General features: G+C 55.9%; 2 protein-coding genes across 2 annotated transcripts; one reads left to right on the top strand and one right to left on the bottom strand.

Moving 5' to 3' along the window:
• Positions 1-1,642: 1,642 nt before the first annotated feature.
• Positions 1,643-5,194, bottom strand: trim21 (tripartite motif containing 21). The gene is made up of 2 exons (XM_002942716.5): positions 5,054-5,194; positions 1,643-4,251 (listed from the first exon to the last, which is right to left on the bottom strand). The coding sequence occupies exon 2, from the start codon at positions 4,247-4,249 to the stop codon at positions 2,672-2,674; it is 1,578 nt and encodes a 525-aa protein (XP_002942762.2). The 5' UTR covers positions 4,250-4,251; positions 5,054-5,194; the 3' UTR covers positions 1,643-2,671.
• Positions 5,195-18,484: 13,290 nt separating this feature from the next.
• LOC100490227 (ecto-ADP-ribosyltransferase 5) lies at positions 18,485-26,515 on the top strand. Its single transcript, XM_002942713.3, has 2 exons — positions 18,485-19,178; positions 26,454-26,515. Exons 1-2 carry the CDS (start codon positions 18,503-18,505, stop codon positions 26,513-26,515), a joined length of 738 nt encoding a protein of 245 aa, XP_002942759.2. The 5' UTR covers positions 18,485-18,502.
• The last annotated feature ends 298 nt before the right edge of the window (positions 26,516-26,813 follow it).

Below are 26,813 nucleotides of genomic sequence, written 5' to 3'. Positions count from 1 at the left end.
CCTTGGCCCTTGGGTGCCCATAAAACTTGGCCTTTGTGTGCCCATACTGCTTGGCCCATGGGTGCCCATACACCTTGGCCCTTGGGTGCCCATACTGCTTGGCCCATGGGTGCCTATACTGCTTGGCCCTTGGGTGCCCATACTGCTTGGCCCATGGGTGCCTATACTGCTTGGCCCTTGGGTGCCCATACTGCTTGGCCCTTGGGTGCTCACGCATACACTTTGGCCCTTGGGTGCCCACCCATACTCCTTGGCCCAGCAATAACAGATATATAACAGAATGCAAAGAAACAGATGCTGGTACCATCATTAAGGTTCATGGAAAATCAGATTAACCCTTTTAGTGCTGTGAGTGCAGTAGCTTTGGTACCGGTGTTGATTCTGTTTCTGTGATCCATACAGGCTCAGTTTATTAGTGAAGATCAAGGAGCCATTGGCACTAAAGCCACAGAAACAGTTTCTGGGCAGTCGCACACAATTGGGCCTGTTTGTGGCACTTGCCCTGCCCTGTGTGTATATAAACCTCCGCTCTCCCCTAATGAATACAGAGCTGCCTGAGTGCAGTAATGCTGTATCCACCCTGCACCCATCTGCACCCCACTCCCCCAACTGCATCCCACTCCCCCGCCTGCCTGCACCCCACTCCCCCAACTGCACCCCACTCCCCCGCCTGCCTGCACCCCACTCCCCTGCCTGCATCCCACTCACCCGCCTGCCTGCACCCCACTCCCCTGCCTGCATCCCACTCCCCTAACTTCACCCCACTCCCCCAACTGCACCCCACTCCCCCGCCTGCCTGCACCCCACTCCCCCAACTGCACCCCACTCCCCCGCCTGCCTGCACCCCACTCACCCGCCTGCCTGCACCCCACTCACCCGCCTGCCTGCACCCCACTCCCCTGCCTGCATCCCACTCCCCTAACTTCACCCCACTCCCCCAACTGCACCCCACTCCCCGCCTGCCTGCACCCCACTCCCCCAACTGCACCCCACTCCCCCGCCTGCCTGCACCCCACTCCCCCACCTGCCTGCACCCCACTACCCTAACTTCACCCCACTCACCCGCCTGCCTGCACCCCACTCCCCTGCCTGCATCCCACTCCCCTAACTTCACCCCACTCCCCCGCCTGCCTGCACCCCACTCCTGGCCTGCCTGCACCCCACTCCCCCAACTGCACCCCACTCCCCCGCCTGCCTGCACCCCACTCCTCTAACTTCACCCCACTCACCCGCCTGCCTGCACCCCACTCCCCTGCCTGCATCCCACTCCCCCGCCTGCCTGCACCCCACTCCCCCAACTGCACCCCACTCCCCCAACTGCCTGCACCCCACTGTGCCCTGCGTGCCAGGCCTTTCTGTCCAGCAAAAGGGGAATAAAAGCAAAGTTGTGTGAGAGGGAATGGGAACGAATGTAGCACTGGGGGCTTATTACATTACCAGTACCCAAAGGCACCACAGATTGCCAGTCCGGCCTGATCCAGTATGTTTGGTGCCCCAAGTTCTGCTTCCAGCCCCCCCTGTCTGATTATCAGCCCCACAGACTGCTGTGTGTGTCACTTGGTGCAACAAGCAGGGGCCACAGTGGTGTTTCAAGGGCCACAGTCTGGAGAAGAAGGGACCAAGGAGGAACCAAAGCTGAGACTGAAGGACAGAAATGAACTTTATTGCAGTACAGGTAGGTAAATAAATAATAAAATAGGTAGGTAGATAGATAGATAAGAAAGCAGGTAAGTAGGCAGGTAGATAAAACAAGGCAAAGCCGGGATTAAGCAAGCTGGAGGCCACAATGAGGCACACGAGGGGTTACACAGTCTCCTCCCATTGGAACGCTTGGGCATCTCTGGGGCCCCTACCATTTGGGTGCAGTTCTGCAGGTTCCATGCGAGGCTGGGGCCTGAGGGGTCACTGGGCCCATAGTTACTGTTAGTATGATATAGAGAGTAATATTCTGTTTGCAATTGGTCTTCATTTTTTATTTGTTGTAGTTTTTTTTAATAATTTCACTATTTTTCCCAGCAGCTCTCCAGTTTGGAGCTTCAGCCGCTATCTGGTTGCTAGGGTCCAAAATACCTTAGTAACCAGGCAGTGGTTTGAATGAGAGGCTGGTATATGAATAGGGGAGGGGCTAAATAGAAAAATAAGCTATACAAAGTAACAGTAACAATAAAACTGGAGCTTCACAGAGCAGTATTTTTTTAATGAAGACCAATTGAAAAGGTGCTTAGACTTGGCCACTGTATAACATACTAAATATTAACCCCCCTTTAAGCAGCAAAAGGGCCCCCGCCAGCCTCAAGTACAACAAAGTCCATGACATTTCTGGAAGCTGATTGGTTTAAAAGTGATTCCACCAATCCCTTCTCTGCAGTGCAAGTCAGACAGTGGCGCTGTTGCATTAAAGTCCTATGGGGAAATCTGGTGGGAAGTGGTACTGCAAGTAATTATCTATAAATACAATAAAGAATAAAGATTAAGAAATCACTTAATAAATAAGATTTCCCCAAAAAGGGCCTAAAATACCCCCTAGTTGTAATAATATTGGTTTAAAAACAGTATATTTTTATATCTTTTGTTTATATACATCCAACTCGAAGGCAAAATCCCTGTATATGGAGGTACCGCCCAGAAACGGCCCCTCGGCGCCGGTACAGATCCGGTTTTCCTTATTATTCTAGCTGATCAGTCTCACCAGGGAATGTCCCCTCAGGGTATCCTTCCATACCCAGAATGCCGCGTGGAGGGGCTCAGTGAAGGTGGCGGTGAAGGTGTGGAGATGCGTGATTGGCTCGCTCAGTTCATAGAAGGACAGGCGCCCGGCCCCGTAGTCCAGCGAGACCCGGATTCTGGTGCAGGAGGGGAGGAGGGGCAGGTCGGTTCCGTGCTGGTCGTGCCTCACCGAGTAGGCGTTGTTCCACCGCCACAAGCACCACGACTTGATGTTATTCCCGATCCAGAACTGGTTCCCCTTCCTCCCGATACTGGGATAGGCCACCCCGACCCTCCAGCTCCCCGATTCGCTGACCTCCATGTCCCAGAAATGTCGCCCTGAGGTGAAGGAGTTGGTGCTTAGGATCTGGTACCCGATAAATCGGGGAGGCGTCTGGGGCCGCAGCTGATTGGTGGAAGTCCACGATGCGGTTTTCCTGTCCTCCGACACGGCCACGTTGTTACTAGCGGTGTTTATGTCCAGTAACACGTGCGCGGCCCCCTTCCCGTAGACCCCCAGTCCCTTGGCCGCCATGACGATGCTCTCTAGGCCGGCGTGCAACGTCTCCGAGATCAGATCCTCATTCAGATCACCCAAAGAAGGGCCCCTGGGCTCCTGGCTCTCTCTCACACCATCATGCTCATCGGAGTCATGGGTCTGTAGGACCGCCAGTGGATCGGCCATGTTGCACAGCTCCTCCGTCTGTAGGATCTTCCTGGAAAGCTCCTCCTTCTTTATCTCCAATTGGTGGATCAGCTCCGAAGCCCGGGCTGTAAGCTCCTCCTCCTGGCGGGCGATTTCGCTCAGCACTCGGCGCTCTAGGGCTTCCAGCCGCTCCCTGATGTCGGCGAATAGCGCGACGACCCGATCCATCTCGCCGGCCGCCTGTTCCTGCATTTGTACCCGGCGCTCCTGCAGCTTCTGGGCCCCTCGCTCCGTCTCCTCTATCATCAAGGGCAAGTTCAGCAGAACCTTCCGCAGTTGCTCCTTCTTCCTGTCGGAGGCCTCGCTGAGCAGCTCCACCCTATGGCGCTTGTGTTGGCCGCCCAGGCAGCAGGACGCGCAGATACACGCGGAATCCTCGTAGCAGTAATACTTTAGGGGCTCCCCGTGGGCGGAGCATTTCCTCTTCTCGGGGGCGGTGGTGGGTTCTACCAGGACGTGTTCCGCGGAGCGGCTGTGCACCCGAACGTGGGACTCGCACAGCGACGCCTCACACAGGAGGCAGGACTTGGCGGCGGCTACGGGCGAATGGATACAGTAAGTGCAGTAGATGCCCGTCCCGCCCGGCCCCGGCTGGGCACACAGGAAGCGCTCGGCTATGTTACCCAGAGTTCTGTTCCGCTGCAGGGCGGGGCGTTCCGGGTACTCTGCTCTGCACTCGGGGCAAGTATATACCCCTGTGCCCTCCTGGGTGTCCAGCACCCGCCCAATGCAGCCCTGGCAGAAATTGTGCCCACAGGGGAGCATTATGGGATCCGAGTAAATACTGAGGCACACGGAGCAGTTTAACTCTTCCCTCAGATCCGCGGCCGCCGCCATCGCTGTAAGGAAAGAGCAGAGTATTATCCTGATAATATGTAATATATATCCTTATCACTTACAGTAGGGGGTACATTATCCCTTATAATACATGAGTGATACTCAGAGTTCCCTGTATAACTCAGCCTGCAGCCTTGTGCCTTTATATGGGGGGCACAGAACCCCTCAGTGACTGCTAATATCCTTATCATTTACAGTAGGGGGTACAGTATCCCTTATAATACATGAGTGATACTCAGAGTTCCCTGTATAACTCAGCCTGCAGCCTTGTGCCTTTATATGGGGGGCACAGAACCCCTCAGTGACTGCTAATATCCTTATCATTTACAGTAGGGGGTACATTATCCCTTATAATACATGAGTGATACTCAGAGTTCCCTGTATAACTCAGCCTGCAGCCTTGTGCCTTTATATGGGGGGCACAGAACCCCTCAGTGACTGCTAATATCCTTATCATTTACAGTAGGGGGTACATTATCCCTTATAATACATGAGTGATACTCAGAGTTCCCTGTATAACTCAGCCTGCAGCCTTGTGCCTTTATATGGGGGGCACAGAACCCCTCAGTGACTGCTAATATCCTTATCATTTACAGTAGGGGGTACATTATCCCTTATATTATGTACTGTTAATGTAACCATTGCCTGGTTGCTAGGCCCTGTCACCCTACCAACGTGATAGCTGCAGAAAAAAACTCAACCATAAAACAAAGCAAAGATATAAGGTTGATCGCCAATATGTGCATGATACCTAATAAAGGTTAACTTGGCCTTTACATGCCTCCATGTACCCAAGCTACCTACCGGGCGTGTGGGAGTGACAAAGTACCCCAGTTGCCCCCTCAGTCTCTCACTGCCCGGGTCCCATCCCTCCGCTTCTGGGTCAGGAAGAGAAAAAAAACATGTAATAGTGGTCACACGGCGTGTAAAGGGCAGCAGGGTGGCATGCTGGGAAATGTAGTCTTTCCTTCCCTCACTGTGATTCACAAACAGGGGCTTAAAAATACAAGTTCCAGAATGACTTGCTGCAGGGGGAGAGCGGCCAATCGCAGGCTCCGTCCCCGCCCATCACTACCGAATGGAGCAGCTGATTGGTTTGATCGCTGGCAGTTTGATCCCGCCTCCTTCTCTGGTGCTTCTCTACGGGACTGGGCTCTGCGGCCGCTTCTCCCCATTATAAACCCGTTTGGGGCAATAATGTTCCTTAGTCCTGAGTTTTCCCTCTGTAACTGCCCCGGGTTCCCCGAATATTCCCCTAACTGCACCTCCCATGTTTATGGGGAAAAGAAGGATTTTACAAATTCTGTTTTATTTTTCCAAGATACAATATTGTTACTTTCTCAGTTTGTTCCCATTCAGTTCCCTTCCCTGCTCCTATTGGCTGATTCCCATGTTCTGTCTGTAGAGACTGGGGGGTCAGGGGCCCCACACAGTAAGTAACAGGGTGAGACTGGGGGGGCAGGGGCCCCACACAGTAAGTAACAGGGTGGGACTGGGGGGCAGGGGCCCCACACAGTAAGTAACAGGGTGGGACTGGGGGGGCAGGGGCCCCACACAGTAAGTAACAGGGTGGGACTGGGGGTCAGGGGCCCCACACAGTAAGTAACAGGGTGAGACTGGGGGGCAGGGGCCCCACACAGTAAGTAACAGGGTGAGACTGGGGGTCAGGGGCCCCACACAGTAAGTAACAGGGTGAGACTGGGGGGCAGGGGCCCCACACAGTAAGTAACAGGGTGAGACTGGGGGGTCAGGGGCCCCACACAGTAAGTAACAGGGTGGGACTGGGGGGCAGGGGCCCCACACAGTAAGTAACAGGGTGAGACTGGGGGGCAGGGGCCCCACACAGTAAGTAACAGGGTGGGACTGGGGGGGCAGGGGCCCCACACAGTAAGTAACAGGGTGAGACTGGGGGGGCAGGGGCCCCACACAGTAAGTAACAGGGTGAGACTGGGGGGCAGGGGCCCCACACAGTAAGTAACAGGGTGAGACTGGGGGGGCAGGGGCCCCACACAGTAAGTAACAGGGTGGGACTGGGGGGCAGGGGCCCCACACAGTAAGTAACAGGGTGAGACTGGGGGGGCAGGGGCCCCACACAGTAAGTAACAGGGTGAGACTGGGGGGGCAGGGGCCCCACACAGTAAGTAACAGGGTGGGACTGGGGGGCAGGGGCCCCACACAGTAAGTAACAGGGTGAGACTGGGGGGGCAGGGGCCCCACACAGTAAGTAACAGGGTGAGACTGGGGGGGCAGGGGCCCCACACAGTAAGTAACAGGGTGGGACTGGGGGGGCAGGGGCCCCACACAGTAAGTAACAGGGTGAGACTGGGGGGGCAGGGGCCCCACACAGTAAGTAACAGGGTGGGACTGGGGGGGCAGGGGCCCCACACAGTAAGTAACAGGGTGGGACTGGGGGGGCAGGGGCCCCACACAGTAAGTAACAGGGTGGGACTGGGGGTCAGGGGCCCCACACAGTAAGTAACAGGGTGAGACTGGGGGGCAGGGGCCCCACACAGTAAGTAACAGGGTGGGACTGGGGGTCAGGGGCCCCACACAGTAAGTAACAGGGTGGGACTGGGGGGCAGGGGCCCCACACAGTAAGTAACAGGGTGAGACTGGGGGGGCAGGGGCCCCACACAGTAAGTAACAGGGTGAGACTGGGGGGGCAGGGGCCCCACACAGTAAGTAACAGGGTGGGACTGGGGGTCAGGGGCCCCACACAGTAAGTAACAGGGTGGGACTGGGGGGCAGGGGCCCCACACAGTAAGTAACAGGGTGGGACTGGGGGTCAGGGGCCCCACACAGTAAGTAACAGGGTGGGACTGGGGGGCAGGGGCCCCACACAGTAAGTAACAGGGTGGGACTGGGGGGCAGGGGCCCCACACAGTAAGTAACAGGGTGGGACTGGGGGGTCAGGGGCCCCACACAGTAAGTAACAGGGTGGGACTGGGGGGGCAGGGGCCCCACACAGTAAGTAACAGGGTGGGACTGGGGGGGCAGGGGCCCCACACAGTAAGTAACAGGGTGGGACTGGGGGGGCAGGGGCCCCACACAGTAAGTAACAGGGTGGGACTGGGGGGTCAGGGGCCCCACACAGTAAGTAACAGGGTGGGACTGGGGGGCAGGGGCCCCACACAGTAAGTAACAGGGTGAGACTGGGGGGCAGGGGCCCCACACAGTAAGTAACAGGGTGGGACTGGGGGTCAGGGGCCCCACACAGTAAGTAACAGGGTGAGACTGGGGGGGCAGGGGCCCCACACAGTAAGTAACAGGGTGAGACTGGGGGGGCAGGGGCCCCACACAGTAAGTAACAGGGTGGGACTGGGGGGGCAGGGGCCCCACACAGTAAGTAACAGGGTGGGACTGGGGGGGCAGGGGCCCCACACAGTAAGTAACAGGGTGGGACTGGGGGTCAGGGGCCCCACACAGTAAGTAACAGGGTGGGACTGGGGGGCAGGGGCCCCACACAGTAAGTAACAGGGTGAGACTGGGGGGGCAGGGGCCCCACACAGTAAGTAACAGGGTGAGACTGGGGGGGCAGGGGCCCCACACAGTAAGTAACAGGGTGGGACTGGGGGTCAGGGGCCCCACACAGTAAGTAACAGGGTGGGACTGGGGGGCAGGGGCCCCACACAGTAAGTAACAGGGTGGGACTGGGGGTCAGGGGCCCCACACAGTAAGTAACAGGGTGGGACTGGGGGGCAGGGGCCCCACACAGTAAGTAACAGGGTGGGACTGGGGGGCAGGGGCCCCACACAGTAAGTAACAGGGTGGGACTGGGGGGTCAGGGGCCCCACACAGTAAGTAACAGGGTGGGACTGGGGGGGCAGGGGCCCCACACAGTAAGTAACAGGGTGGGACTGGGGGGGCAGGGGCCCCACACAGTAAGTAACAGGGTGGGACTGGGGGGGCAGGGGCCCCACACAGTAAGTAACAGGGTGGGACTGGGGGGTCAGGGGCCCCACACAGTAAGTAACAGGGTGGGACTGGGGGGCAGGGGCCCCACACAGTAAGTAACAGGGTGAGACTGGGGGGCAGGGGCCCCACACAGTAAGTAACAGGGTGGGACTGGGGGTCAGGGGCCCCACACAGTAAGTAACAGGGTGAGACTGGGGGGTCAGGGGCCCCACACAGTAAGTAACAGGGTGGGACTGGGGGGGCAGGGGCCCCACACAGTAAGTAACAGGGTGAGACTGGGGGGTCAGGGGCCCCACACAGTAAGTAACAGGGTGGGACTGGGGGGCAGGGGCCCCACACAGTAAGTAACAGGGTGGGACTGGGGGTCAGGGGCCCCACACAGTAAGTAACAGGGTGGGACTGGGGGGTCAGGGGCCCCACACAGTAAGTAACAGGGTGAGACTGGGGGGGCAGGGGCCCCACACAGTAAGTAACAGGGTGAGACTGGGGGGTCAGGGGCCCCACACAGTAAGTAACAGGGTGGGACTGGGGGGGCAGGGGCCCCACACAGTAAGTAACAGGGTGGGACGGGGGGGCAGGGGCCCCACACAGTAAGTAACAGGGTGGGACTGGGGGGGCAGGGGCCCCACACAGTAAGTAACAGGGTGGGACTGGGGGGTCGGGGGCCCCACACAGTAAGTAACAGGGTGGGACTGGGGGGTCGGGGGCCCCACACAGTAAGTAACAGGGTGGGACTGGGGGGCAGGGGCCCCACACAGTAAGTAACAGGGTGAGACTGGGGGGGCAGGGGCCCCACACAGTAAGTAACAGGGTGGGACTGGGGGGTCAGGGGCCCCACACAGTAAGTAACAGGGTGATACTGGGGGGGCAGGGGCCCCACACAGTAAGTAACAGGGTGGGACTGGGGGGGCAGGGGCCCCACACAGTAAGTAACAGGGTGGGACTGGGGGTCAGGGGCCCCACACAGTAAGTAACAGGGTGGGACTGGGGGGTCAGGGGCCCCACACAGTAAGTAACAGGGTGGGACTGGGGGGGCAGGGGCCCCACACAGTAAGTAACAGGGTGGGACTGGGGGGTCAGGGGCCCCACACAGTAAGTAACAGGGTGGGACTGGGGGGCAGGGGCCCCACACAGTAAGTAACAGGGTGGGACTGGGGGGGCAGGGGCCCCACACAGTAAGTAACAGGGTGGGACTGGGGGGCAGGGGCCCCACACAGTAAGTAACAGGGTGGGACTGGGGGGGCAGGGGCCCCACACAGTAAGTAACAGGGTGGGACTGGGGGGGCAGGGGCCCCACACAGTAAGTAAGCAGCATTGGGGCAGCAGGGGCGGAGCAGGGAGGGGCTGGGGGCCCCTGAGTCAGGTACCTAGTGGGCAGTACCCCAGTCCGAGTCTGGACCCATCCAATAATTAGGGAGAGAAATTGCAAACTATCACTTTGTTTGGGAAACATCCCCAGTGCTTGTACAATGGGCTTCATAGGGAGAATGGGGGTCAATGTCTTATACAGGTATAGGACCCATTATCCAGAATGCTCGGGACCAAGTGTATTCCGGATAAGGGATCTTTCCGTAATTTGCATTTCCATACCTTAAGTCTACTAGGGGTAATTATATCTTAGTTGGGATCAAGTACAGGTACTGTTTTATTATTACAGAGAAAAGGGAATCATTTAACCATTAAATAAACCCAATAGGGCTGTTCTGCCCCAATAAGGGGTAATTATATCTTAGTTGGGATCAAGTACAGGTACTGTTTTATTATTACAGAGAAAAGGGAATCATTTAACCATGAAATAAACCCAATAGGGCTGTTCTGCCCCAATAAGGGGTAATTATATCTTAGTTGGGATCAAGTACAGGTACTGTTTTATTATTACAGAGAAAAGGGAATCATTTAACCATTAAATAAACCCAATAGGGCTGTTCTGCCCCCAATAAGGGGTAATTATATCTTAGTTGGGATCAAGTACAGGTACTGTTTTATTATTACAGAGAAAAGGGAATCATTTAACCATGAAATAAACCCAATAGGGCTGTTCTGCCCCAATAAGGGGTAATTATATCTTAGTTGGGATCAAGTACAGGTACTGTTTTATTATTACAGAGAAAAGGGAATCATTTAACCATGAAATAAACCCAATAGGGCTGTTCTGCCCCAATAAGGGGTAATTATATCTTAGTTGGGATCAAGTACAGGTACTGTTTTATTATTACAGAGAAAAGGGAATCATTTAACCATTAAATAAACCCAATAGGGCTGTTCTGCCCCCAATAAGGGGTAATTATATCTTAGTTGGGATCAAGTACAGGTACTGTTTTATTATTACAGAGAAAAAGGAAACAAATATTAAAAATCTGAATTATTTGATTAAAATGGAGTCTATGGGAGATGGGCTTTCCGAAATTCAGAGCCTTGTGGATTACGGGTTTCCGGATAAGGGATCCCAGACCTGTACAACATATTTTAAACAAAATGGATTCCATGCTTTTTCATCCACGTCCTACTTTTCATACACTGAACATTCTTATTTAACCCCCTCTTACCCAGACCTCTCCTCCGCATACTTCTTAAAGGCAGTAGCATTAGGGGTACAGACTTGCCTATCTGAGCTCCCATCCAAATCAGCAAGTGCTTTCTTACCCTGCTCAAATAGGAAATGGATCCTTCCAGTGTCGGACTGGGACCCCAGTGGCCCACCAGAAAACCTTAGACCATAGACCCACTCTCCAAACTATTTTCCTGTAAATGTAAAGAGGGACAAAAAGAAATGCTGCATGGGAAAAATCCTCCAGCTTCCCCAGGGCCCCCCCCAAAGCATTCTCCAGCTTCCCCAAGGCCCCCCCCAAAGCATCCTCCAGCTTCCCCCAGGCCCCCCTCGAGCATCCTCTAGCCCCCCTCCAGTATCCTCCAGCTTCCCCCAGCGCCCCCCACCCAAAGCATCCTCCAGCTTCCCCCAGGCCCCCCACCCAAAGCATCCTCCAGCTTCCCCCAGGGCCCCCCACCCAAAGCATCCTCCAGCTTCCCTCAGGCCCCCCACCCAAAGCATCCTCCAGCTTCCCCCAGGCCCCCACCCAAAGCATCCTCCAGCTTCCCCAGGGCCCCCCACCCAAAGCATCCTCCAGCTTCCCCCAGGGCCCCCCACCCAAAGCATCCTCCAGCTTCCCCCAGGGCCCCCCTCCCAAGCATCCTCCAGCTTCCCCAGGCCCCCCTCGAGCATCCTCTAGCCCCCCCAGTATCCTCCAGCTTCCCCCAGGGCCCCCACCCAAAGCATCCTCCAGCTTCCCCCAGGGCCCCCCACCCAAAGCATCCTCCAGCTTCCCCCAGGCCCCCCTCGAGCATCCTCTAGCCCCCCCCAGTATCCTCCAGCTTCCCCAGGGCCCCCACCCAAAGCATCCTCCAGCTTCCCCCAGGCCCCCACCCAAAGCATCTTCCAGCTTCCCCCAGGGCCCCCCACCCAAAGCATCCTCCAGCTTCCCCCAGGGCCCCCCACCAAAGCATCTTCCAGCTTCCCCCAGGCCCCCCCACCCAAAGCATCCTCCAGCTTCCCCCAGGGCCCCCCACCCAAAGCATCCTCCAGCTTCCCCCAGGGCCCCCCACCCAAAGCATCTTCCAGCTTCCCCAGGGCCCCCCACCCAAAGCATCCTCCAGCTTCCCCCAGGGCCCCCCACCCAAAGCATCCTCCAGCTTCCCCCAGGGCCCCCCACCCCAAAGCATCTTCCAGCTTCCCCCAGGGCCCCCCACCCAAGCATCCTCCCAGCTTCCCCCAGGGCCCCCCACCCAAAGCATCCTCCAGCTTCCCCAGGCCCCCACCCAAAGCATCTCCAGCTTCCCCCAGGGCCCCCCACCCAAAGCATCCTCCAGCTTCCCCCAGGGCCCCCCACCCAAAGCATCTTCCAGCTTCCCCCAGGGCCCCCCACCCAAAGCATCCTCCAGCTTCCCCCAGGGCCCCCCACCCAAAGCATCCTCCAGCTTCCCCAGGGCCCCCCACCCAAAGCATCCTCCAGCTTCCCCCAGGGCCCCCCACCCAAAGCATCCTCCAGCTTCCCCCAGGGCCCCCCACCCAAAGCATCCTCCAGCTTCCCCCAGGGCCCCCCACCCAAAGCATCCTCCAGCTTCCCCCAGGGCCCCCACCCAAAGCATCTCCAGCTTCCCCCAGGGCCCCCCACCCAAAGCATCCTCCAGCTTCCCCCAGGGCCCCCCACCCAAAGCATCTCCAGCTTCCCCCAGGGCCCCCCACCCAAAGCATCCTCCAGCTTCCCCCAGGGCCCCCACCCAAAGCATCTCCAGCTTCCCCAGGGCCCCCCACCCAAAGCATTCTCCAGCTTCCCCCAGGGCCCCCCACCCAAAGCATCTTCCAGCTTCCCCCAGGGCCCCCCACCCAAAGCGTCCTCCAGCTTCCCCCAGGGCCCCCCACCCAAAGCATTCTCCAGCTTCCCCCAGGGCCCCCCACCCAAAGCATCTTCCAGCTTCCCCCAGGGCCCCCCACCCAAAGCATTCTCCAGCTTCCCCCAGGGCCCCAAGCATCTGCCAGTTCCCACCTTCCCTCCCCCCAGCTGCCTCCTGCCGTGGTGTCCTCCTCTATGTGCCGCGGCTCCCCGCTACTTCTGCGCTTTTATAAGGTTGCGCCCCGTGTGTATATGTGACGTCAGTACGCACGGCGCAACCTTATAAAAGCGCAGAAGTAGCGGCACATAGCGGGGGACACCGCCGGAGCCGGAGGAAGCAGGGCCCGGACTTGATTAAAGGGGGCCCGAGATAAGAAAACTTAAGCACGGCCGGGCCCCCTTTAAAGCTAAAAACATCCGGACCCGGGACGATCGTACCCCCTGTGCCCCCTGATGGCGGCCCTGTGTATTATATAACTTGTTACATGCAGGTAGCTCAATATAATCTGTAACCTCTGAAATGGATAGAATGGTTTAACCAGGTGTTTTCAAGGTGTCTATTCTGCCTCACCTGAGTTGTATTCAGTACAGAAATCTGTAGCGTGTTGCGCAAATCCAAGAGCAAACCATAGTCTGTTTACCATAGATATCATTCCCCCCTTTGGAACCATCAGATGGAAAGTGCGTAGTATTTTCTAGCAAAGGAGATAAAATGGGAGGAGCACACAAACGGCTAACAGCGGCCATTTTAGGGCATCCTCGCTACAAATGCTAGTATGTAGTGTACATGCAATTACAATCATTAACTTGCAGATAAGGGCATTAAGGGATAAATGATTCCCTTTTCTCTGTAATAATAAAACAGTACCTGTACTTGATCCCAACTAAGATATAATTACCCCTTATTGGGGCAGAACAGCCCTATTGGGTTTATTTAATGGTTAAATGATTCCTTTTTCTCTGTAATAATAAAACAGTACCTGTACTTGATCCCAACTAAGATATAATTACCCCTTATTGGGGCAGAACAGCCCTATTGGGTTTATTTAATGGTTAAATGATTCCCTTTTCTCTGTAATAATAAAACAGTACCTGTACTTGATCCCAACTAAGATATAATTACCCCTTATTGGGGCAGAACAGCCCTATTGGGTTTATTTCATGGTTAAATGATTCCCTTTTCTCTGTAATAATAAAACAGTACCTGTACTTGATCCCAACTAAGATATAATTACCCCTTATTGGGGCAGAACAGCCCTATTGGGTTTATTTAATGGTTAAATGATTCCCTTTTCTCTGTAATAATAAAACAGTACCTGTACTTGATCCCAACTAAGATATAATTACCCCTTATTGGGGCAGAACAGCCCTATTGGGTTTAATTACATTCTAAATGATTTTATTAGCAGACTAAGGGCTCTGGCACATGGGGAGATTAGTCGCCCGCAATAAATCCCACTGGTGAAAATGCCTCTCAAGGCAACTTCCATGATTTCAGTGAAACCGCGCCGCCGCGTATGCCATCCCACCGGTGATTTACATTTTCGCCAGTGGGATGGCATTTCGGGTAGACAGAGCAATAGGGTTTGGCTGCCCAATAGTTGAAAGCCTCCCCCGGCAGCAGTGCTGTAAATGTAGCTCAGTGCATCTGTAGAATCCCTGCCATAAAGTGAGACTGCGCTGCCCCAAGTGCAGATCTGGGTCAGGGTTTCAGTTCTGAGCTGTGGGGCGGCGGAAGCCACAGGGAGAGTCACAGAGAGAAGAGCTCAGTACAGATATTCTCTCTGCATTTGCACCGCAGGTAAACAGCTCAGGGCAGGAAGAGGGGCAGGAAGCGGCAGCCGTGGGGTAAGATTGACTCACTGCCAGTTTGATTAATGCCACTTGCTTGTTTATTCTCATTGTGGTTTATAGGAAGTGCCTTGAACCTGAGGTGCCAGGGTTTATTGTTGCCAAGATATTCGGGGGAAATTGCACAGTCGCTTAGGGAGACAGAGGTCCCAGTAGCACCCATTACTGTCAGTGTCACCTACAGCTGGAGCCCAATTGGCTACACAACACAACCAGAAACTTTGGGGCCCCACTCAAGTTATTTATATGGGGCCCCCCATGAACCCAAGCGCACAGTACCACCATATTGGCCCCGCCCCTTGTGCGCATAATTTACCTTATATATATATATATAGCTATAATGTACCCTATAATCATCACTTCATAGAAAGAGTTTCATTAATTAGTGTGCTAATTAACGGTCAGTGGAGTTTGCCCTAAGTTTAACCCCTTCCCACCTACCTGCCCCTGCTCTGCACTGTCATTGGTTGATATGAAAGTACATAGTTATGGAAACTGCGTAAGTTTAGGGCTCACTAACGAGTCAGTGGTGGTTCTTAATTATAGTTAAAATAATGTAGTAATTAGTCAGTCTTTTAATTGGGGGTCAGTAGCATTTGCCCCTTTCTGCCCCTTCTCTGCATTGGCTTTCTTAGTTCAAGTCATTGCTGAATGGGAGGGGCCACACCTTTCAATGCCCCGCCCTCCCTTATACTGAATGCAAAGCCCCCGCCCACCAACTGAATGCCCTATTGGTACTTATACTGCCGGACAATGTTTGGACACTTGTTCTCTTCTACAACAGGGGCATTTCCCAAGGGGGACTTTTAGTTTACCCAGGAAAACAATATATCGTTTTTTTTCGGGACAACCTAAGCTTTCAAAATACGCTAGAATATTTTCCATAATATAAACACATGAATCAGAAACATGAATTATTTTATGCACAAAAATACGCGCGAATACCAAATATATATAGTTTTATGGAGATTTCTCACTTGTAAAGGTCAAAAACTCCCAGCAGTCCCTACTGACTTCCCAAAGCGCTGCTCCGGGAATCTGCATACTTAAGATTTCAAGGCCAAATATTCCACTCACAGTAGGTTTACACTAGAAAACTATACATTTTTGGAAAGAGCAGAGTCTGACGAATCCAAAATAGGCACAACTGTCTTTCTACTTCAAATGACCAAGTTGCAATGCAGTACTCTGCCTGCCCTGGCCCAGCCACCTCTGCCTGCCCTGACCCAGCCACCTCTGCCTGCCCTGACCCAGCCACCTCTCCCTGCCCTGACCCAGCCACCTCTGCCTGCCCTGACCAGCCACCTCTCCCTGCCCTGACCCAGCCACTTCTCCCTGCCCTGACCCAGCCACCTCTCCCTGCCCTGACCCAGCCACCTCTGCCTGCCCTGACCCAGCCACCTCTGCCTGCCCTGACCAGCCACCTCTCCCTGCCCTGACCCAGCCACCTCTGCCTACCCTGACCCAGCCACCTCTCCCTGCCCTGACCCAGCCACTTCTCCCTGCCCTGACCAGCCACCTCCGCCTGCCCTGACCCAGCCACCTCCCCCTGCCCTGACCCAGCCACCTTTCCCTGCCCTTACCCAGCCACCTCTGCCTGCCCTGACCCAGCCACCTTTCCCTGCCCTTACCCAGCCACCTTTCCCTGCCCTTACCCAGCCACCTCTGCCTGCCCTGACCCAGCCACCTCTGCCTGCCCTGACCCAGCCACCTTTCCCTGCCCTGACCCAGCCACCTCTACCTGCCCTGACTTAGCCACCTCTCCCTGCCCTGACCCAGCCACCTTTCCCTGCTCTGACCCAGCCACCTCTCCCTGCCCTGACCCAGCCACCTCCCCCTGCCCTGACCCAGCCACTTCTCCCTGCCCTGACCCAGCCACCTCTGCCTGCCCTGACCCAGCCACCTCTGCCTGCCCTGACCCAGCCACCTCTGCCTACCCTGACCCAGCCACCTCTCCCTGCCCTGACCCAGCCACCTCTCCCTGCCCTGACCCAGCCACCTCTCCCTGCCCTGACCCAGCCACCTCCCCCTGCCCTGACCCAGCCACCTCTCCCTGCCCTGACCCAGCCACCTCTGCCTGCCCTGACCCAGCCACCTCTGCCTGCCCTGACCCAGCCACCTCTGCCTACCCTGACCCAGCCACCTCTCCCTGCCCTGACCCAGCCACCTCTCCCTGCCCTGACCCAGCCTCCTCCACCCCCCAAAGGTGTATGTAAAGGCAGCATTGGTAGCTCAGAGCACAGTGGCTTCATTCTCTGTTCCCTGCCTGACACTCCGTGAGAGACAGACCCAGCCCCCCCTTCCAAATTATGTGTTCAGACTGCATCGGTGGTTCAGTGGCTTCCAAAGTTCCGTTCTTGGTCAGATCTACACACAGTTCCACTCCTTCTTTGACTCCCCCCTCCCTCCAGAAAGCATGAGAAAAGTCAGGGTCGTAACTCAGTGGTAACCCCGTCGCACATTTGTTTCTATGAGAGTGCTGAGACTGTTAGACTGTTAGATGTGCAGAAACCAATTGAAAATGGAGCAGCACATCTAACACTGGCGAGCAATCACAGAGCAATCGCTTATTGGCTGCTGGGGTCAGTGACCCCCATGTGAAAGCTGGAGAGAGGTAGACGAAGAAAGCAAAAAATAACTTAACAAATAAATAATGAAGACCAATTGCAAAGTTGCCAGGAATAGTACAATCTCTAACATACTAAAAGTTATCTTAAAGATGAACCCCCCCCTTATATGGGTAAGATATGGGGGAAATGCCTATTGAGTTGTCCAGATAAACTGAAAGCCCGGCTTGAAGGGCAGTTGGCTGATTGGCTGATACCCCAATGTTTCCCAAGACCTTGTTATGCCCCAAGCAGGGCCCTGGATCTCCAGGTGGAACGTTACCAATAAGTCTGACAACAACTGGGACAGAGAAACTGGGTGAGTGGCCATGGGGTGATGAGTAGAGGGGACAATACACAGGGGTTTCCCAACAGTATTTGTTTTTAATTTGGGCCTTATATTAACGAACTGTTGATGAGACTCATTACATAGACAATGCAACATGGCGGCTACGTGCTATTGTGACTGTGGGTTGGACTGGCAACTGGTCAGTGGCTCTTCCCATTCACATATTCACACCAGCAAAAAGAAGGTCCCATAGCAGCTGGTAAAAGCCACCATCACAATAACCTGAGGTGGGGATAGCGCCAGAGTGTAACGCCTTCAATGTGGTCAATAGAGAAAATAACACATAGATGGAGGGTTTATATTCCCTTTAAATGATTGTATTCTTTGTATGACATCACCAGATTGTGGTTTCACTGCTGTTGGGCAAGAAGACATCTGATCATGATGAAGATCTCTCCCATAGTGAAATGGATTTCCTTATGTCTCATCCCTCAGATCCTGGGACTGCAGGTGAGTTGCAGCCAATGCTCAGGCCTCTTCCCATTGGTCAGATGGGCCAACTGACTGTCATTTGAAATGGGCCATTGGTGTAACTGGTATCCTATGAAATAAACACATCCTGGGAGGTACAGGGAGTTGGAGAGAAAATGTAGATCTTGCTTGGGAGGACTCAGCTGAGCCACATGTGTCCCCGAGAGAGTGAGGGAAGGAAACATGTTTTCCTGGGGTACAGATAGTAGGAGAGCTTAGAGCCTTCCTAAAGTGGATGTAGATCCTGTAGCACCACGTGACACATAGGATTAGGTGTCTCTTAAGTGAGACTGAGGCAGGAGATACCTAGGGAACAGAGAGAGCGTCAGCTGGGGGCCATTGAAGAAGACCCAGTCAGAGTGAGACATAGTTACCTTGTAAAGAGAACTGGAAGTCCCAAGTGGTAATCTTCAATATAAGGACCCTATAAGTTTAGGTATAGATACAGTATGAGTTTTGCCCCTCCTGGTATCCAAGGAGACAGAGTAGTCCCCCCTTGAGGGAAGTGGTAGTTGTGGGTACTGTGATACAGATAGGTCAGAGTATTACTGGGAATGTGGTCAGGGGAAGATGGGGCAAATCTTGGAATGGTCTGGGCAGATGGAGGGTATCTCTTCCATACATAAAATCGACTTCCCTGTAATTAATACAGATCCGAGAGAGAAGTCTAACCATGAGCAGCGATGCCTTCGATGATCAATATGAAACCTGCGCTGAAGAAATGGAATCCAGAATATTACAGGGGGGGCTGTTAAATCAGGAAAAACAGGGCAACTTAGAACTGAACAAAGCCTGGAATGAAGCAGCAGAGAAATGGGCATCAATGAAAGGGCAAGTGAGTGTTCCGAAGGGCTTCCGAGATGAGTATGGGGTCGCCATCTTGGTGTACACTAATAATCAGAGTAAAGTTTATTACAATTTCAATGAAGCTGTGAGAAGTTATGGCTCCAAGAATGGTGGGTTCCCTTATCACTCTCTCCACTTCTTCCTCACGAGAGCGGTGCAACTGCTGAGGTCCAGTTGCTATTGGAAACCTTGGTGGGTCTATAGAGGGATGAAAAATATCCACTTCCGGCCTGAGGAGAACATCAGGTTTGGGCAGTTTTCCTCTTCTTCCACCGACAAGAAAGTCGCTCTGGGCTTTGGCAATCATTCCTTCTTCACCATCACAAGCTGTTTTGGGGTTGACATTGGAAGGTTCTCCTACTTCCCAGACCAGAAAGAGGTTCTGATTCCAGTGGACGAGGTGTTCAAAGTGATCAGCACGACAAAGCAAGGAGACTCTAACCAACACGTACTTGAGACCACCAGGAGAAGGTGCCACCACTACAACTGTCACTATCTAAGTGGTAAGTGTCAGTGCAACTGCCCCTCTGAAAGTCCAGGCAAAATGTTATGGTTCAACCATCTCGGCACAAAATTATGAGCTTGGGCCATGGGCATGGGCGATGGGGAATCGGGGGACACTGGGCTGGGAGATGGGGAATCTGGGGACACTGGGCTGGGAGATTTGGAATTGGAGGACACTGGGCTGGGAGATGGGGAATCTGGGGGACACTGGGCTGGGCGATGGGGAATCGGGGGACACTGGGCTGGGAGATGGGGAATCTGGGGACACTGGGCTGGGAGATGGGGAATCGGGGGGACACTGGGCTGGGAGATGGGGAATCTGGGGGACACCGGGCTGGGAGATGGGGAATCTGGGGGACACTGGGCTGGGAGATGGGGAATCTGGGGACACCGGGCTGGGAGATGGGGAATCTGGGGGACACTGGGCTGGGAGATGTGGAATCTGGGGGACACTGGGCTGGGAGATGGGGAATCGGGGGACACTGGGCTGGGAGATGGGGAATCTGGGGGACACTGGGCTGGGAGATGGGGAATCTGGGGGACACTGGGCTGGGAGATGGGGAATCGGGGGACACTGGGCTGGGAGATGGGGAATCTGGGGGACACGGGGCTGGGAGATGGGGAATCTGGGGGACACTGGGCTGGGAGATGGGGAATCGGGGGACACTGGGCTAGGAGATGGGGAATCTGGGGGACACTGGGCTGGGAGATGGGGAATCTGGGGGACACTGGGCTGGGAGATGGGAATCTGGGGGACACTGGGCTGGGAGATGGGGAATCGGGGGACACTGGGCTGGGAGATGGGGAATCGGGGGACACTGGGCTAGGAGATGGGGAATCTGAGGGACACTGGGCTGGGAGATGGGGAATCTGGGGGACACTGGGCTGGGAGATGGGGAATCTGGGGGACACTGGGCTGGGAGATGGGGAATCTGGGGGACACTGGGCTGGGAGATGGGGAATCGGGGGACACTGGGCTGGGAGATGGGGAATCTGGGGGACACTGGGCTGGGAGATGGGGAATCTGGGGGACACTGGGCTGGGAGATGGGGAATCTGGGGGACACTGGGCTGGGAGATGGGGAATCTGGGGGACACCGGGCTGGGAGATGGGGAATCTGGGGGACACCGGGCTGGGAGATGGGGAATCTGGGGGACACCGGGCTGGGAGATGGGGAATCGGGGGACACTGGGCTGGGAGATGGGGAATCTGGGGACACTGGGCTGGGAGATGGGGAATCTGGGGACACTGGGCTGGGAGATGGGGAATCGGGGGACACTGGGCTGGGAGATGGGGAATCTGGGGGACACTGGGCTGGGAGATGGGGAATCTGGGGGACACTGGGCTGGGAGATGGGGAATCTGGGGGACACTGGGCTGGGAGATGGGGAATCTGGGGACACTGGGCTGGGAGATGGGGAATCTGGGGGACACCGGGCTGGGAGATGGGGAATCTGGGGGACACCGGGCTGGGAGATGGGGAATCTGGGGGACACTGGGCTGGGAGATGGGGAATCGGGGGACACTGGGCTGGGAGATGGGGAATCTGGGGGACACTGGGCTGGGAGATGGGGAATCGGGGGACACCGGGCTGGGAGATGGGGAATCTGAGGACACCGGGCTGGGAGATGGGGAATCTGGGGGACACTGGGCTGGGAGATGGGGAATCTGGGGACACTGGGCTGGGAGATGGGGAATCTGGGGGCACTGGGCTGGGAGATGGGGAATCGGGGGACACTGGGCTGGGAGATGGGGAATCTGGGGACACTGGGCTGGGAGATGGGGAATCTGGGGGCACTGGGCTGGGAGATGGGGAATCTGGGGGCACTGGGCTGGGAGATGGGGAATCTGGGGACACTGGGCTGGGAGATGGGGAATCTGGGGGACACTGGCTGGGAGATGGGGAATCTGGGGACACCGGGCTGGGAGATGGGGAATCTGGGGGACACTGGGCTGGGAGATGGGGAATCTGGGGGACACTGGGCTGGGAGATGGGGAATCTGGGGGACACTGGGCTGGGAGATGGGGAATCGGGGGACACTGGGCTGGGAGATGGGGAATCTGGGGGACACTGGGCTGGGAGATGGGGAATCGGGGGACACTGGGCTGGGAGATGGGGAATCTGGGGGACACTGGCTGGGAGATGGGGAATCTGGGGACACTGGGCTGGGAGATGGGGAATCGGGGGACACTGGGCTGGGAGATGGGGAATCGGGGGACACCGGGCTGGGAGATGGGGAATCGGGGGACACTGGGCTGGGAGATGGGGAATCTGGGGACACTGGGCTGGGAGATGGGGAATCGGGGGACACTGGGCTGGGAGATGGGGAATCGGGGGACACCGGGCTGGGAGATGGGGAATCGGGGGACACTGGGCTGGGAGATGGGGAATCGGGGGACACTGGGCTGGGAGATGGGGAATCGGGGGACACCGGGCTGGGAGATGGGGAATCGGGGGACACCGGGCTGGGAGATGGGGAATCTGGGGGACACTGGGCTGGGAGATGGGGAATCGGGGGACACTGGGCTGGGAGATGGGGAATCGGGGGACACCGGGCTGGGAGATGGGGAATCGGGGGACACTGGGCTGGGAGATGGGGAATCTGGGGACACTGGGCTGGGAGATGGGGAATCTGGGGGACACTGGGCTGGGAGATGGGGAATCGGGGGACACTGGGCTGGGAGATGGGGAATCTGGGGACACGGGGGGGGGAATCTGGGGATACTGGGCTGGGAGATGGGGAATCGGGGGACACTGGGGGGGAATCGGGGGATACTGGGCTGGAAGATGGGGAATCTGGGGATACTGGGGGGGAATCGGGGGACACTGGGCTGGGAGATGGGGAATCTGGGGACACTGGGGGGGGAATCGGGGGACACTGGGGGGGAATCGGGGGACACTGGGCTGTGAGATGGGGAATCGGGGGACACTGGGCTGGGAGATGGGGAATCTGGGGACACTGGGCTGGGAGATGGGGAAATGGGGGGACACTGGGCTGGGAGATGGGGAATCTGGGGGACACTGGGCTGGGAGATGGGGAATCTGGGGGACACTGGGCTGGGAGATGGGGAATCGGGGGACACTGGGCTGGGAGATGGGGAATCTGGGGGACACTGGGCTGGGAGATGGGGAATCGGGGGACACTGGGCTGGGAGATGGGGAATCTGGGGGACACTGGCTGGGAGATGGGGAATCGGGGGACACCGGGCTGGGAGATGGGGAATCTGGGGGACACCGGGCTGGGAGATGGGGAATCTGGGGACACTGGGCTGGGAGATGGGGAATCTGGGGGACACCGGGCTGGGAGATGGGGAATCGGGGGACACCGGGCTGGGAGATGGGGAATCTGGGGGACACCGGGCTGGGAGATGGGGAATCTGGGGACACTGGGCTGGGAGATGGGGAATCTGGGGGACACTGGGCTGGGAGATGGGGAATCGGGGGACACTGGGCTGGGAGATGGGGAATCTGGGGACACTGGGCTGGGAGATGGGGAATCTGGGGGACACTGGGCTGGGAGATGGGGAATCGGGGGACACTGGGCTGGGAGATGGGGAATCTGGGGACACGGGGGGGGGAATCTGGGGATACTGGGCTGGGAGATGGGGAATCGGGGGACACTGGGGGGGAATCGGGGGATACTGGGCTGGAAGATGGGGAATCTGGGGATACTGGGGGGGAATCGGGGGACACTGGGCTGGGAGATGGGGAATCTGGGGACACTGGGGGGGGAATCGGGGGACACTGGGGGGGAATCGGGGGACACTGGGCTGTGAGATGGGGAATCGGGGGACACTGGGCTGGGAGATGGGGAATCTGGGGACACTGGGCTGGGAGATGGGGAAATGGGGGGACACTGGGCTGGGAGATGGGGAATCGGGGGACACTGGGCTGGGAGATGGGGAATCGGGGGACACGGGGCTGGGAGATGGGGAATCTGGGGACACTGGGCTGGGAGATGAGGAATCGGGGGACACTGGGCTGGGAGATGGGGAATCGGGGGACACGGGGCTGGGAGATGGGGAATCTGGGGACACTGGGCTGGAAGATGGGGAATCGGGGGACACTGGGCTGGGAGATGGGGAATCGGGGGACACTGGGCTGGGAGATGGGGAATCTGGGGACACTGGGCTGGGAGATGGGGAATCGGGGGACACAGGGCTGGGAGATGGGGAATCTGGGGATACTGGGGGGGAATCTGGGGACACTGGGCTGGGAGATGGGGAATCAGGGGATACTGGGGGGGGGAATCTGGGGATACTGGGCTGGGAGATGGGGAATCTGGGGACACTGGGGGGGAATCGGGGGACACTGGGCTGGGAGTTGGGGAATCGGGGGACACTGGGGGGGAATCGGGGGACACTGGGCTGTGAGATGGGGAATCGGGGGACACGGGGCTGGGAGATGGGGAATCGGGGGACACTGGGGGGGAATCGGGGGACACTGGGCTGGGAGATGGGGAATCGGGGGACACGGGGCTGGGAGATGGGGAATCTGGGGACACTGGGCTGGGAGATGAGGAATCGGGGGACACTGGGCTGGGAGATGGGGAATCGGGGGACACGGGGCTGGGAGATGGGGAATCTGGGGACACTGGGCTGGGAGATGAGGAATCGGGGACACTGGGGCTGGGAGATGGGGAATCGGGGGACACGGGGCTGGGAGATGGGGAATCTGGGGACACTGGGCTGGAAGATGGGGAATCGGGGACACTGGGCTGGGAGATGGGGAATCGGGGGACACTGGGCTGGGAGATGGGGAATCTGGGGACACTGGGCTGGGAGATGGGGAATCGGGGGACACAGGGCTGGGAGATGGGGAATCTGGGGATACTGGGGGGGAATCTGGGGACACTGGGCTGGGAGATGGGGAATCAGGGGATACTGGGGGGGGGAATCTGGGGATACTGGGCTGGGAGATGGGGAATCTGGGGACACTGGGGGGGAATCGGGGGACACTGGGCTGGGAGTTGGGGAATCGGGGGACACTGGGGGGGAATCGGGGGACACTGGGCTGTGAGATGGGGAATTAACTCTTACTGTTTCTGTTTCCAGGTGGGCACAATCCCGACTGTCTGTACAGCGGAGCTCCGTCTGTCTTTCCTGCTTTATTTGCTAATAATCCTCTTCCCCAGATCTTGGGACATTATCTCACCCACCTTTGTGCATCTCTCATATTGTCCCCCCTGAGCCCCCAGTTATTCAGTGGGTGAGGGTTCAGTGGGGGCCCTTATGAAGTATCGCCTCTTATTCTCCCCAATCTCTGTAAGTGTTGCAGTCACCCCTTGGTCCCTACACGCCAGGACCCCTTGGCTGCTTGGCTCCCACACCTTCTCCCCAGAGACCCCACCAGCTCTCATTCTCGGTGCCTCCTACGTTCCCATGGACATCTCTGCTTCTCCAGGTACCTGAGAACTCTTCTCTGTAACAACTTCATTTGATATATCTAGTATAAATAAATTTGAAGCAACTGGACTTGTTTAGTAATCATTGAATCAATGATTACTAAACAAGTCCAGTTGCTTCAAATTTATTTATACTAGATATACCATGACCTGGATGAATGAAAATCTTCATAGACAACTTCATTTGATCTTTTAGTGTCCAACTCACCTACTCACAGTGAGGGTCATGCTCTTGATCTTCCGCCACTCCCGCCACCCTTCCACCCTCCCCAACTCTCCTTTCCTTCTGTCTGTCCATCACCAACTCTCCTTTCCTTCTGTCTGTCCATCACCAACTCTCCTTTCCTTCTATGTGTCCATCACCAACTCTCCTTTCCTTCTATGTGTCCATCACCAACTCTCCTTTCCTTCTATGTGTCCATCACCAACTCTCCTTTCCTTCTATGTGTCCATCACCAACTCTCCTTTCCTTCTATCTGTCCATCACCAACTCTCCTTTCAGATTAACTCCTTCTATTGTTCTATCACAACCATCCCTCCCCACCCACATACAGAAATCTTAACGCATTTGACCCACAACAACAAGAGAGGCACCTCAGATCTCTCATATTATCAACCTCTCCGGTCCCAATATGGCAGCTTCTCTCTACAATGATGCCCCTTCATCAGCTCTTGGCACCCTTGCGCCTTCCACCACCCATCACAGGCACCCAGTTAAACCCCACCCCTGACACAGTAGCTTTACTTGGTATGTGAGAAGATGTAGTTGACCAGCTAAAGCCAGTGAAGAAGGTCACAAACTGATCCTGACTTTATTCATGTCAAGTTGCCGTGCTATCAGTAGCCCAACTACTCTACTTCTCACCTTTACTCTCTGTCCTCTAAACCACAGCCACTGTTTGCCATATTTACCTCCCTTCTGTGCCCCCCACCCATCCCCCACCCATTACAATGAAGACTAAGCTAATTCCTTTAGGGACAAAGTTGACCTCATTAGAATCATTAGACTCAACATAAAATGACAATCCCCAATACACAGTCACACCCGCTTTACACTTTTTCACCCCAGCAGAGGAAGTTACTTCTGTTCTGCTCCAACCACACAACCCACACACTGCACTTACCCACATAACTTACCCACAGCACTTACCCACATAACTTACCCACATAACTTACCTACATATTCAACCTCTCTTCTTACAAACAAGCACTATTCACTCCCCTCCCCAAGAAACCTTCCCTTGATCCCAGCTCTCCCACCAACTTGTCCAGTTCCCTTCTTCCCATTTGCACCCAGCTTGTATAGAACCCCACAGTCCAGCATCTCACTCACAGCTCCATTCCCAACCCCCTGCAAGTTCTGCCCAACACACTCAACAGAAACTGCCCTCAGAAGTAACCAATGATCTTCCTCTGTAAAGGTCACTATTCCATACTAATCCTTCTGGATATCTCCACAGGCTTTGACACAGTTGGCCACTCACTCCTGCTAGACATTCAGTACTTAGTTGGCATCAGTGACACTGACGTATCTTTCAGCTCATGTCCCAAATGGCCTTTCTCTAATTCCACCTCATTCCCTGTCTCTGTTGAGGTTCCTCAGGGCTCTGTCTTAGGCTTCTGCTGTTTTTCAGTCATCTGGACTTCAGAACCACCTTTACAACCTGTCTACATCTGACCTCTCCCCTTCTGTCCTCTCTTAAGTTGTCTGTCTGCTATCTATTCCCGTATGTCACTATGCCCCCTGAAACTGAATCTCTCTAAACCAGAATTCATTATATTTCCTTCATCATCTTCTCCTGTCCCTCAGTTTCCCCCAAAATCTTCTCCTGTCCCTCAGGTTTCCCCAAAATCTTCTCCTGTCCCTCAGGTTTCCCCAAAATCTTCCCCTGTCCCTCAGGTTCCTCCAACACTCACATTCAGGACTCTTAACACTGAAGCCCCTTCCTATATCTCATCAAAATACCCTCCTTTCCACCCCCTACACTCTACTTCTGCCCTTCCCTCTCTTCTCCTCTTATCACTTCATCCCATTCCCGACTGCAAGATGTCTCTCAGGCTTCTGCTGTCTCAGGAACTCTCTGCCACGAGCTCTCAGACCCCCCTGTTTGGGGAAGCATACTCAATGTATCCTGCTTGATCAGACATTAACTTGTGTTCTGAATGTACCCTAACCCTTTAGATTGTAAGCTCTTATGACTAGGGCCCTCTGATCCTATTTTTTACTCTG

The sequence above is a fragment of the Xenopus tropicalis genome, chromosome 2 (genome assembly GCF_000004195.4).
Source record: "Xenopus tropicalis strain Nigerian chromosome 2, UCB_Xtro_10.0, whole genome shotgun sequence".
Taxonomy (NCBI): domain Eukaryota; kingdom Metazoa; phylum Chordata; class Amphibia; order Anura; family Pipidae; genus Xenopus; species Xenopus tropicalis.
This window is presented reverse-complemented; position numbering and strand designations above follow the sequence as displayed.